Source organism: Heliangelus exortis, chromosome 1 (genome assembly GCF_036169615.1).
Source record: "Heliangelus exortis chromosome 1, bHelExo1.hap1, whole genome shotgun sequence".
Classification (NCBI taxonomy): Eukaryota; Metazoa; Chordata; class Aves; order Apodiformes; family Trochilidae; genus Heliangelus; species Heliangelus exortis.
Window position 1 is genome coordinate 104496563 of NC_092422.1, and position 13875 is coordinate 104510437.

Here is a 13875-nt window from a genome sequence, read left to right on the forward strand (position 1 = left end):
TTTGCCCTCCTAGAAACAATTAACTGAAGCTATAATTGGGCCAGCGAAGGCAATCCAAATCTAAAACTTGGGCTTAGCTCTCCAATGCGCCAAGATAATAAAGCATCTTAATAGAACTGCTATGCAAACTGCGCACATGCACTTTTGGACTTTTGATGCAAAGGATAAAAACAATTGTATCAAGAAAGCTGCCTGCTGCTACATCAGCTTGTAAAAACGAGCTCTCACCATTAAGTGTTACACATGCAGTGTCCTTGCATCTAGCAAGAACAAGGTCATTGATACACACTAGACGCTAGAGAGACTTTCTGCAGGGTTAGGTAACACCCAAACAGTACTGTTTACGTAAGCCCAGTGAACATAAGATTTCCACTCGTTTTAAGCACAAGACAAAATATGAAAATGCACAGAATTCCTATGCTCCAACCAAAGCATATATTATTAATGGTGGAAAAAAAATTACTTCTGGCATAAGTCCCCACAGATCCTACAGCTACACTCCTCTTCCTGTTTCATTCACAAAAGACTGGTCTTCTCCAGGACCTCATGACATATTGCTCACTGCAATTTTCTTAGAATTTGCCATCTCCCTTCTCCTCCTAAAAAGGGGCCTCTAGAACTAATTAATATTTTCACAGCAAAGACAGGAATACAAGAATGAAAAAGCTGCAAGAAACTCTACTTCCTATAAAATCAATTCAGATTCGTTTTACTTGTGGATGGAGCTATGAACGCTAAGAAGAGAGTTTTGTCTTTGACAGCACCACTCCAGATAGGCACCTCACCCTGACAGACACTCAAACAGAGGATTTAGAAAGAATAAAAGGCTGGCTGGATAAATCTCATTCCCTCTCTGTCAGCTGTCAAAGAACTGCCTCACTGACAGTTCAATGACTTAATATTCCATCAGCTCTTGACTTCCACAAAGGAGGAGGAGCTGGTGAATTCTGGATGCAGCTGAAAACCTCAAATGCTGAGAATTTGTTCTTCTTTCCCTTACATTAACAACCAAGCCCCTTGCTAGAGAGGAGATTTTATTCTCTCCTGTTTCTAAATAACATCAAATTGGAATGGAAAAAGTAAGCAATAGTCCTACAGGTACAGGCACCAACAGAGAGTACATGAACATGCAGTGAATCTGTGAATGCAGAAACCTGTGTGCATACATGCACATGCATACAATGGGGAAAGGAGGGAACACTCTCACATTGACTGTGCAATTGCAAATGGCTGAATGAGGACAGGAAGCAACATACATCACTTGCACACACGTTCCGAGTCTACTTGGAAACGGTCACGGCTCAACTGCTCTGTACAATGCTATAATGCAAAATTTAAAGTCATTGTCACTGGGATTTAACCTTGTGACACAGCTATTTATTTCTGAAAACAAGGCTTCTGAGCAGGATCTCTAGATGCTGGCCTTATTCAGTACTTTTATGCTGGAGGAGCTCTGCCTTTATAACTGCACAGTGCCACTAATTTCTGATGACAAGAGGCTCTGAATGCGTACACTGAGAAGATTTAGGCCTGGATATTTGCATCCAGTGAGAGCTGGGAATAAACTCCAAGGACTACAGTTCTGCCAGTTCTCCCCAAGCTCACATCTAGGCCCATTCACATTTCCACCACAACGAATACTTTGTCAATTTTAGCAGATGGAGATACCGTAACTACAGCATCCTGTACCACTCTGAGTTTCACTGCCTGGTGTAACACTTTTTGGTATTCACCATTGGTAAAATGGTGAACATTTTACTACCCTCAGTAAAAATGAAGCTATTCTCTCACCAGGGTTAAACTAGAAGACAGGACAGGTAGGCTGACATACAGGCTTTTTAGAAGTTTTGCTGGACTTTCATTTTCACTACTCCTAAGAAACTTTAGTTCTAAGGATATTTTCATAGAGACCTCCGAATCTGGATGGTCTAAAAAAATCTGGTCCAGCCAAGATAGCACAAGGCAAAAGCTTTACTATCTGCACCATGCATTTGAGACGGTAGAACTCCAAAACAGACTTGGCCTGGGAAAAGGGTGTGGTGAAAGATACTATCAACCTGCTCTATAAGGCCTGGTAGGTCAGATAAGCCTGTTGAATCTCTTACCCACAGCTTCTGTTCCTCATTCAGTCATCAAGTCTTAAATGAGCAACTGTTAAACACTGCTGCTTCTAACCATCCCCTTGCAAGAAAAATGTGGACACTGATGGTATTAGATGGTAAGAAGAGAAAGCCACCAAGAACAACTCAGGCATAAAGGAAGGAGATTAAGAGATCATCACTTTCTGTTGAAGTAGATTTTTTTCCCCCACTGCAGAAATGCTTTCTGCAGAAATGCTGAAGTAACACACGGAAGCCATAACTTCAAGTGCACAGTCTTTTTTTTTTTTTTAAGTCAAAAAGCTAAAAAATCACTCATGTCTATGACTGAACAATGAAAAATGCACCATACTGGGTGGTGTGCTAAATACTGCAGCAAAATCAGTTTTAGTGTCCACTATGCTAATCAACATTTAGCATTAAGTTAGTCACGTGACAGGTCTCTCCCATTTAGTCACAATATGCAACAGCTATGTGACTTAGTCTCTTAAAATGGACTTGTATTTTGAAGGAAAATAATTAAAAAATTCTATTTGTCATGTTCCATTCTAAATCCATCAGTAGGACTTGGTGTCTCTCTAGTGATTAAATAACAAAACAAAAACCCAGCAACTTTGAAAGCTATTATAGTTCATTATGAACTCTACATTATAAATAATTTTTATGGTATACAAATCAATAAAAATCAGGGGAAGCATCTGATATCACTGTGATCAGAGATCAGAGAGAACGTCTGGATCACAGCGTGCTACTGGTATGAGGGAGGTGAAAGTGGACGACATGACAATGGGGACAGCTTTAGCCACCTGGAAAACAAACTTGTAAGTTCCACTTCCCAGCTGCAGATTGTTCAATGACAAAAGAAAATGTGGGACATGTGGTAAAATCCTACAATATCCAAACCCAAAATCCTACAGGGTAGAGCAGAATTTTTATACATGATAGCCTAAGTATAGGTGAGAAATGCAAACAAGAGAGAAAATTGCACAGAAGATATTCTGCAAGGTCCTCTCCCTCTTCTGATATGACCAAGAAATGAGCGAGTGGTACAATACCCACAAAGTCTGAAAGCAGAATCACTCACCTAATGCTGTCACCACCACACTGACTGGTGCAGATGTCCTCTCCACCACCTTATGCCAGCTGCCGTTGTGCAGCGGCACCCAGACAGCTGCTTGGCAAAAGTAGTAGCCAGAGTCTTCCACGTCCACATCACGCACCAAGAGGCGATAGGAGTTCCTATCCACGTGGCTCAGGCTGATGAGAGTTGAGTCACTGACAACAGAATCGTGGTCCATGCTCAGTAGAACCTGAGCATCTGACAAGGTATCATCAGACGATGCAGAAAAATACCATGTCACTTCTGCTTGGAAAATACCACTCCTGTCTGTTGTGATGTTGCATGTAAGATCTAGGGAGTCTCTTTCAGTCACAGACATATTGCTTGTTGAAATGACCACATCTAGAGCTTAGAAATGACAAGATAAAAATTCAAACAATTTTTTTTTAATTTTTTTTTTTTTGCAAGGGTCTACTGTAAGTTATTCAGGACTACACATACTATTACAGAAGCTTCTGAAGTAGCTCAGTAAGCCATACCTTCAAATGCCTCTTGGATATTGAGCTGCATGATCTATTACATGAGAAGCACACATTATCAGTCAAGCAAGGGATGCATGCTGTGAGCATGGGGAGGAGGACGGGAAGGAGAACAGGGATTTTATAGCTCAACAGCAACTGGTCCATGAAGGCTTTGTCCCAGTCACACACTGCACATCACCTTCACACAGCTGGAAAACATGTACAGTATTTTCCACTCTCACAAGAGGGTCACTGTGTTTTGGGACTCTCAGAGAAGAAACTTTCCACTGAAATCAGTCGGAGCGACATAAGAACCCAACTTGGTTTCTGCTGAAATGGTTTTGAGGTCCTCCAACACAACAGATTTAGATGAGAAGCAGCCATAACCACACATTTGGAGTCCTGACTGACCTCAGGTGTATTGGAAGAACATTAATGTAAGCAAACAAGAAGGCAGCCATAACTCCTTATATTGGTGACGATTCCACTTACTGCTCTGACCAAGATAAACTGGGGACTTTAAAGCAACACCAACAGTCACTCAAAATACATTTAGCAAACTCTTCCACTGGCCAGTGAACTTTTTTAATATACATAGCATACAGGGTTTTAGTCAGTACTCAAACAGGACCTTCCACATTCTGTAGGTTACCAGGTTGGCCACAGCTTTGTTTAAAGAATGCCACAGGATGAAGTGTCAACACCAGGGGAAGAAAAGCCAGTCTTGGATACTGGTGAGAGGTGAACCAGGGGTGCTGTGTATATTGATTGTAAGCCTGAGTGAAAATTTTTCACCATGGTACCTGGTCACCATGTGTCTTCACTTGCTCATTCCCTCATTTTACACAGTCTAAATCTAAGATTTTTATCTCAGTTCTCACAGCATCCAGTCTTAAATCAGGCTGGTAAAGCTACAACAGTGGCTCTTCTTAGCACATCTATAACCAAGACCATGAGAAGGAATACACATTTCTGCCTTAAACAGGCAGCTATGTCTCTGGTGCAGATTGGTGATTTCACTGTAGAACTATATTCTACTACATGATAAGTACCCACCTCTAAAAGCTTTCTAGGATGATGACCAGGAATGAGAGACAAAATATAAAGGCCAGAGCCAAAATAAGCAGCCACAACTACTGCAAATAAAACAAAACAATACTCATCTCACCACCCACTATCTGATAGCAGAGAGCAATCAACCTGAACCGGGCATAGCATGAATAACAAAGTCCACTGTCTAATGAATATCTCATGTGACTTGCCTCACTGTCTTAGTGAATTGCAATCAGTAGGAAAGCCTAGCTAATTTAACAGACTAATACCAGAATATAAAATAAGAGTCATCTGCAAGGTTAAGAGCAGTATTTCTCCAAGGAACACTTCTTTTTTTCATGAAATGGTGACAGGCATTCAGAATTTGACAGTGCATGCCTACAGAGGGACTTTTAAGAGAATTCACCCCTATTCTCAATGCTCCTTTTTAGGCTATAGGCATGTCTGAAGGCCTCACCTCAGGTTTTACACCTGTTGTGCAAGGTACTATTAAAAAAAGACATACAAGAACAAAATGTGCCCAAAGAGGTCATGATTTTAGGAGATTAAAGTGATGGGCAAATAGAAGAGTAACAGAAGTAACCTGCGCATTAATTTTCCTTAGGTATGTTAATTTATTATTTTTAATTAACTTTATTTTCTTTAGGTATTTTAATTTAATTTATTTATTTCTACAAATTCAACACCACAGTTTTACAGCAGGTGAGAATGAGGAAAGTGCAGCAACCCAGCATAACATTTATAATTCAAGTTCATTTTGGGATGTAAGGGCAGAGGTTTCACATGTCAGCAGAAGACACTCTTCAAGTCCTATAAAGGATGTGTAAGTAAAAATTTCCACCATGTTTTGCTCTAGAAATACTCCATTTAGCAAATCTTAAAAAAAAGCCTTCATACACCTGCAAAAGTGCCAGTAAGTGCACCTGACTGAGCTAAAAAGAAATACCAAAAAAAGACCTTAAAATAAACAAACAAATAAATAAAAAGCCCACAAACAAAACTGCACATTCAAATCACATTAAATAGCTGTGCTACTACTGGTCCTGGCCCTTCTCACCTGTTTTCCAATCACTGATTAAACTCTACATACTTAAATCAAACTCTCTAAAAGTTCGACAAAATAGAGAATTACAGATCTTAATTAAACAAGTTCTGCCTCAACAGAGAGCATCTGCAAGCTTTACTGTGTAACAGACACGCTGAGAAAGCAGGAGCAGATTGATTCTGTCAAATTTCACAGGCTAACTACCACTAGGATACTAAAACGACATCCAAATGAGCTAGCCAAAAAAAAAAAAAAAATCTGCAGTTCTGGGTTCTCTCTATAGTGATTAAAGGATTACAAAAATTAAAAAGATATCCTTACTGTATGAACATTTCTAAAATTTCATCAGCCTCACACTTCTGAGGGACCATCATCTGCTGTTTTTTCCACCCATTGAGTGACAATTGCGTCACCCCCTGCTTTCCCTCCTCCAATTAGTGTTGGTAATGCTAATGCCATTAAGTGCTTAGTGTATCTACTCTGTAAATTTATAGGGGCAGAGATATCTGGATATCCTCAGCATAGCCCTATTTTGTATTTTTGTCTCCTTAGTCAAGCATGCAATGATGTGTTAAACCATCATTACTGCCTCAGATCCCTGCCAACACAGTGGAGGTATCAGGGCACTGATCCAGTGTCAGTGATAAAAATCACTGGGTAAGTTGTCCTGTTATCAATGCCTTCTCTTCCTTTCTCTTGATCTTACCATGGTATTTTAGTAAACAAACTACAGAAAACCTTCATATTTGTCACTGACTCACAAGCCACTTTCACAGAGGAAGTGCAGCTATTTAGCACTATGGAACAACTCTATGATGTTAATGAGAGCAAAGGGAAGCTGTGGGGTGCACAGGGGTTAAATGCAATGTTTATTTAAGAAATACAAAAAAGAGAAGCTCAAGTCAACTAAGGATGAGAGAAAATCTAGGTATAGGCATCTAATAGGGTCCAATCAATCCTTCCATGGCATCACCCCTCTTTTTCCCAGAATAAAAGATAGAAAAATTATGCCAAGCATTTTCTATCGATTCAGATGTAAACAGGCCAGCTATTCAAACAGCATTCTAGATTCTCCTGGAACCTATCTTCATTTAATTTTGCTTACTCAGCTTCTGCTCTCTAATTATCACTGTCTGGACACAGGACTGCTATAGCTACGAGCCGTGACCCCAGCCCATCAGTAACACTCACCAGTCCGTTGAATCGCCACGCTTGCTATCTCCACGCTCTTCTCCTGAATCTTCTGCCAGGAGCTATCTGCCCCTCTCACCCACTCACTCACAAGACACCTGTAGGCACCTCCATCCACTGCCGAGGCCTGAGATACAGATAACTGATATGTGTCGTTGGCTCCTGTGTCCAAGCGGATATCGCCATTACGGTAGCGCTCCTCATAGCCGGGACCCGTCTGGAATTTGCCTTCGTGAGTCAAAGACAGGATGTCCCGCCACGCCAATCCACTTCTGATCTGCCAAGTCACATGCAGGTGAGTGTGCTCTGGTGAGGTGGTACTTGCTGAGCAGCGCAACTTGAAGGAGTCACCCTCAGACAGCCTGAGAGACACTGAGGAACGTGCTTTTGAACCACTCACTGATAAGCCATCAGAAATCACTGTTTGGAGAAACATTGGAAAAAGAAAAAAAAAATAATAAAATAAAAAAGACAAGCATCATAAAATGGAAGAAAGAAAAGAACACCCACGCTGACCTGTTCAGCTTTGAGGCAGTAAAACTACCAGAGCAATACCTGGCCCATCACCCCTTCTTCTATACATAAATATATTCCAGGAACAAGGAAATCCAGCTGAAAATCCATTAAAGAAAGTGCTCTGCTTCAAACAAGCCAAGCATTCAAATTAATTTATCCTTCCTCATGTTCTAATTTTTCATCCAAACATCATCATTCTGACTATTTTCCATCCAGAACAATCTTGATTTTCATGGGAGTAGAGACAAGATACATAAAAAATAGTCCCCTCAATTATTTCTGAAGATCCCTTAATAAGAGAGAAAAGCTACGGCATGACTGCAGTATCAACATGTGAAAGGGAAAAAGCAACATTATCTCCTTCATATAGAAAGACCCCTAAATGACACTACAAACGAGAGAGAAAACAGGCTGTGAAGTTAGCCTCTCTCCCCAGAGGTTAAGGACATTAAATATTTCCAGCCAGCTTCAAGAACTCCACTGCTTAATCTTTCCGATTTTTATTTACATATTTACTACATAGAAAAAAGGAAAGTGGTGTTTATAAGGGAATGGCCTTTCTTTACTTCATTTGCCTTTGTTATACTTCTCAATTTTCAATTTTGTCCTTTGGAGAATTAGGAACAAGAAAAAAAATAAATATAAAAAAAATCACAATGCGCATAAGCAACAGAAATGCAACATGCTTAAGGGTACATCTGTAACAAACATCAGAAACAAATTTAAAGCACACCTCACTCCTCAGAAATACCTTTCACTTGGACCTCTGCATCGTAATTTCCCTGAACGGTGGCATCAGTGCTGGGTGTGGAGCATTTGTATCTCCCTTGGTCAGTTGGCTGGATGTTTCTAATCACCAGTTCCACAGCGTCATTGCTGCTCCGTCTCAGTTTGATATCTCCGCTGTCCACCCGTTTTTTGTACTCCTCAGAGGTGAATGCAGAATCCCAGGTACTCACTATCCGCACAAAGTCAGTGTCCTGGGAGAACTCCCAGTCAAAGTTCTGTTCACTGGGACCATCGTAGTCACTGACGCTGCAAGGTATCACCACCTCTGTGCCCACAACACGAATCAGAGGACCTTTGGGCACTCTCACAACACGCCCCCTGCAGAAAGCTGGGCAGGAGAATAAAGAGAGAGAGCACACAGTTAATAAATAAATCACCAGGACAAACTTTGACCAAAAACAACATGAGGTTGGAGCAATCCAACCTCAACACTCTCCAACTCTGGAGAAAGCTAGCACTAGTAAGAGCAGATTAACTAATCTCAGTAGAGCAGGAGTCCCTAAACACACCATTTTAAGTGTGTACCATCTTTGTTTAATTGCTTATTTGGTAACAAATTAGATCATGAAATCCTGAGGCAGAGAAAAATGTAAGGTGGAAAACAAAAGGAACTAACCAAAGGTACACTTGGTAATTTTTCTGCTACAAGTCTGTTACTATACTGATGGTATAATCTTATCAAGCATTTTTGTAAGTCTTCTGCTGACACCAGTAGAGGGTTCTAAGTAGGAATCTAATTCTCCTCTAGTTTGAGGACCATAAAAATTATACACTGATCATCTCCAAAAACGAGCATAGTCGCTTCTGCCTTGAATGGTCATGACTTCTCTAACACAGGTGTACTTCCTTTCCTTCCTAATTCATTTAAAAGGAAGAACCAATTTCAATTGATGCAGTTTGCTTCAACAGATTTATGCAACCACACTTTTATCTTGTACACATTTCCTCTTTGGAAGTCCCAGAACATGGGATCATGAGCAGAGCAGGTTTCCTCAAGAGCAGAGGAACACAGAGTTCAGACCACGTTTCCTGAAACTGTCTCACTATTAGGTGAGAATGACCTTCAGGGCAGTTCTCTGCAGAAGGCTGGCAAAGAAGTATGTTACACTCCAGGCAAAAGTGTGACTCTCTCAAACTAGCCAGAGAACCTGGCAAAGATAGAGGAGAATTTTTTGGTTGATTTGGCTCCGAAGCCCAAAGGACCCCAGCAGCTACACATGGATTTTGGCACATTCTTACTTTCCAAAAGAGCAAGCTACTTTGGTTCATAGTTCCAACCACACAGAGAGAAAGAGAGAGGTACTACCTTATCTCAGTCTTCAAAAATCAACAGCTTACTTCATCCAACCAGCTCCATATTCATAGCAAAATATTTTAGCAGCGAGGTAGAACAGAAGAAGCCAGAACACTGATGGACAGTTAATGCTAAAACTAAGCAGACAGTTGTAACAATATCAAAAGCAGTTGGACTAAAAGGTTGATCTGCGATACTAGAGGAAAAGCCATATTTAAAGAAATGACCCCCGGTAAACAAAGTCCAGTGACCCACAATAGTTCTAATTCACCAACTACATTGGGAAGGCCACTAGTTAGTGGCATGAACACCAACATAGTTGCTGAGCCTTCCTCTCCTATCACTCTGTGCATATCTTGCTGCAGATTTAAGACCCCATTCACTGGCTCCAAACCATGCCAATAGATATCCAGCTGATACCCTGTGGGCAGCAAAGTCTCGTGGAAAGAAATAACCCACTGGGGAACCTATTATGAAGAACAGCTTGCACCCTCCAGAGCACCATAGAGAAGAATGCACTAAAGAATCAAGACTTCTGTGGACATAAAAAAAACTATACAAGCAGCTGTACACACTGAGCATAACTACAAGAGAAAAAGCATATTTTTATCCTCCCCAGTTACAGCTCAGCAAACAGTTGAACTAAGGACTGACACAGTCCTCTCTAGTTCATAAGTCTCAGCATGCTCTTTGTTTGGCAGGCAATTCACGTGTACCAGCTCAGTCATATTAGTCCAGTTTCCTCACTGCCATGACCTTCTGTATTCAACATTAGTGCTTCATTAAACCTATTTGTAATGCAGACTGGGGTTAATCTCTTACCCCTTATATCCTTCCCAGAAGACAGTTATTATGTACCTGATCAAGTGATCGCCTAGTCAAAATAAGGGCACTGGACTTCCGTGCACCATTCACATGTGAATTGAAGAGAAAAACCTCCAATGACATTGTACTGTTCCACAACCACATGTCCCTAAGGTCATCTCTCTAAACACAAGCACCATATAGTAAAATCATTGATACAGGGGAAAAAAAAAAAAAAAAAAAAAAAATAGCTGCAGGGCTTCCTCACTAGGTCTTTGGGCTTCCTCACTAGGTCTTAAACTGCTGCCCCATTCAACCCTTCGAATTATCCTCTTATAAAAACCAGTAACAGCAACAGGTAAGCTTTAAAGCACTGCCTGACAGCCAAACCAGCTTCCAGGAGACCACTGTGAGAAGTCATCTCAGGATTCTGTTGAAGGACACTCAAACACTGATGTTTCCCTAGAAAATACTCTCCTGTGACACTAAAACAAGCAGACAGCCCTGTTCTGCATGTGTCTTCAGCTGTAGACCCACATGCAGTGTGTACTGCACTAATCCAATCTAGAGGTGACTAACAGCTCAGTTTCTCTTCTTCCAAGGTCACTAAAGATCCTTTGACATTTAGTGAAGGTAGGGGGTGATTAGCACTTTCATGAGAGAAGGCAGACCAAAGGGAAAGACAGGGGCACCTCAGCAGACCTGTTCAGAGTCCATACCCTATTGCTGTAAAGCAATGACAATCCCCCTCCTTGCAGCACAGTCCCACCAGGAATTCCAGTTTAACACAAAGATGGAAGAAGGCCAGTGTTACAAGCTGCAGGAGAGAGGAGAATCAGCGTGAAACAGTTACAATTTTATACTTAGCAATAACAAATATTGTTGTTCGTAAAGATAAATCAGTATTCGTGTAAGGCAAGAGCAGAAGAGACAGTACCACATAAGAGAATGAGAACTTACTGCAGAACATCTGACCACAGGTAAGGAGAAGAATGCACTGGGCAGGCATTCCAAGGGCAAACTGCATTTCTAGGTGACCCAAGAGGCTGAGTATCTAGAAACTTGTAATTTCAGTGTTCTGCCATGTCCTGCAGCAGTCAACAGCAAGAGTATCCCCAGCTACAAAACAAGGTGTTATTACCTACTTTGCTGTGCATTAGGGATTAACTTTTCATGGAGCTATAGCAGAAGGCACATAGCTACAGACACTGATACTGGCAAGAGGCAAGCTCCATTTTACTTTAGTGAGTAAATTGTTAAGTCAATCTGAGTACACCAACTAGCAAACTGTAATTTTTAAGATAACCAAGAAAACAAGGCAGCAAAATCATGCAAAATCTGTGGAACAAGTTGTCAGTTTAGAGTCTCAACAAGCTACATGATTTCTCAAGGAAAGGACTAGAGAACATTTCTTCTTGAATTAGGGACACTTTTATAGATGAGGAAAGTTTTCTAGGAGCTTCATCTTCACACAGGTTTTATATCTACAAATCATTTAAGAAAGAGGAAAATGAGAAGTAATTTATGGAGTTGCTCACAAAGCTGAGAAAGTATCACTGTAAAGAACACTTCAGCTCTAGCACTCTTACACAAGGTGCTTCCTCCAGCCTGTGCTATACAGCTCTTTCTAACAAGAAAACATGTTCTCTTTGCAGTCTTGAGGAGTAGTTTGACTCTCTATATCCACCAGCAAACATAAAATGCAATGTGACATGTAGTAGGAAGCCAATTAAAGCCAAAAAAGTAAGAGTAGAAGAATGAGTAAATTAGTTCAGACTAAGCACTCAAGCCTCTGCATCAGAAAGACTTTGGAACACACAGTGCAGCTCCTCAACCAAAGCAGTCACAAGAGATACAGTGACAACTTTCCTGATGCCTTTCATCTCAGAAGAGGTTTCTGAACAAAAGATTGTTTCATTTGCCAACTAAACATTGCCATGTCTTGGAAGAAAATACAGCAGCCCTTTCAAATTCACAACAGTTTATGACAGGAAGAAAATACTGCAGCCAACTTTATAAATGGTGGTAATAATTTTTCCTCCCTGAACTCCTTCACTTATTTGTCATCTAGGCACCACTTTGCTGCAGTACTGTGTAAAATGAGGGGGTCGAGCATGGACAACCCTTCCTGAGCCACACTGCAGAATAAGCAATGAATTCCCCACCATTAAAGCCATGCACTCTGCCTCCAATTTTTAGCAAAATCCAAAATCTTCCACTTCTGTATTACGCTGTTTGCTTAACTAGAGCACTTGTGATTAAGCCATTTTACAAAATGGATGGGAACACCAAAAAAAAAAAATTTTTTTTTTTTGCACCTTTTTTTATCCCAAAAAGACGCGTCCACACAAATCCTATTTTTCAGTTTTGAAAAAAGAAATTATCAGGCTCCTGCTGGGAGTCATTCAGCAACTTTCCCTAGTGAGTGGGCAGGTGAAGGGACAGATAGCATGCCACCCATTCACAGGCTCTTCCCTGGGGAAAGAGAACCAAAGCATATCAGCATGGGAGATTATAACCCTTATCTCAAAACTTCCCCTTACCCCTCCTCCCAGCTCCAATTATCATCAGGCAGCTGCACATCCAGAACATCATCTGTGATTTTCTGGGAAAGAAAGAACAAGTTATAACAAACATGCCTGCAATGTTTGAAAATCTTTCAAGCCTCTTAAAACTCCTTGTTTTTTCCAATATATAATATGATTTTCCTATATGTGGCACATTTACACAAACAACATGTTACTTTGTGATACCTCCCACCCTCTTTTCAAATGCAATCAATTAAGTTTTCTATCCTACACTGCATATATATGAGAGAAGTCAGAGAGATTAAGCAGATTAAAAATTATTTCTGTAAGCACCAGGAGTGCAGTTATTGAAATTTCTTTACTGATCTCAAAAAAATAGAAGAAAAAAAAAATCTAAATAAATGAGATCTCTTATCTGTTCCTGCTTAGCGAAGGACAACATCATACTCTTCTTTCCAGTGCAGACAAGCACACAGTAGGAGTTGAGATCTATACTAAATGAAGTGCAGGCTCTTGCTACTCTTTCCAAATAAGAAAATCTAGATTGCCCTCATCAGCAAAAACAACCCACAACTTACAACCAGTCTGCACTTGGAGAGAACAAAGGATTCCTTTAAAAGAGACCAAATCTGATTCCGTATGGCAAAGATGTAATGACCATAGCAGCTTATAATCACCTGAAGTATGCAGGGCTCCTTCCATACTGTACTGTCATAGCTCCCTGACTATAATACTCTCTAACTAAAAAGAGGGAAAGATTTTATGGCTTGAAAGATCTGCAGCATATCATCTGAAGATATCATAGAAGAGCAAATGAAACAGTCCATGGGAGAGACATTTACATTGTTCTTTCCCAGGCGGCTAGGATTCTTTTTTTAGATAATGTAGAGCTCTTATCAAAAGGAATTAGCCTGGGTGTAATTGCTTAAAACCCATTATCTCTATCAGGATGAAGAAACGCACACTGCATCTTAA

General features: G+C 40.6%; 1 protein-coding gene across 2 annotated transcripts in view; it reads right to left on the reverse strand.

Annotated features, from left to right (window-relative positions):
- PTGFRN (prostaglandin F2 receptor inhibitor) overlaps positions 1 to 13875 on the reverse strand; it is a 68134-nt gene that overhangs the window by 31270 nt on the left and 22989 nt on the right. For both annotated transcript variants that reach the window (XM_071756415.1, XM_071756406.1), the window contains exons 2-4: positions 8237 to 8602; positions 6970 to 7389; positions 3184 to 3567 (exon numbers count right to left, since the gene is read on the reverse strand). In XM_071756415.1, coding sequence (XP_071612516.1) covers positions 3184 to 3567; positions 6970 to 7389; positions 8237 to 8602 — 1170 coding nt within the window. The remainder of the gene's footprint in view (positions 1 to 3183; positions 3568 to 6969; positions 7390 to 8236; positions 8603 to 13875) is intronic.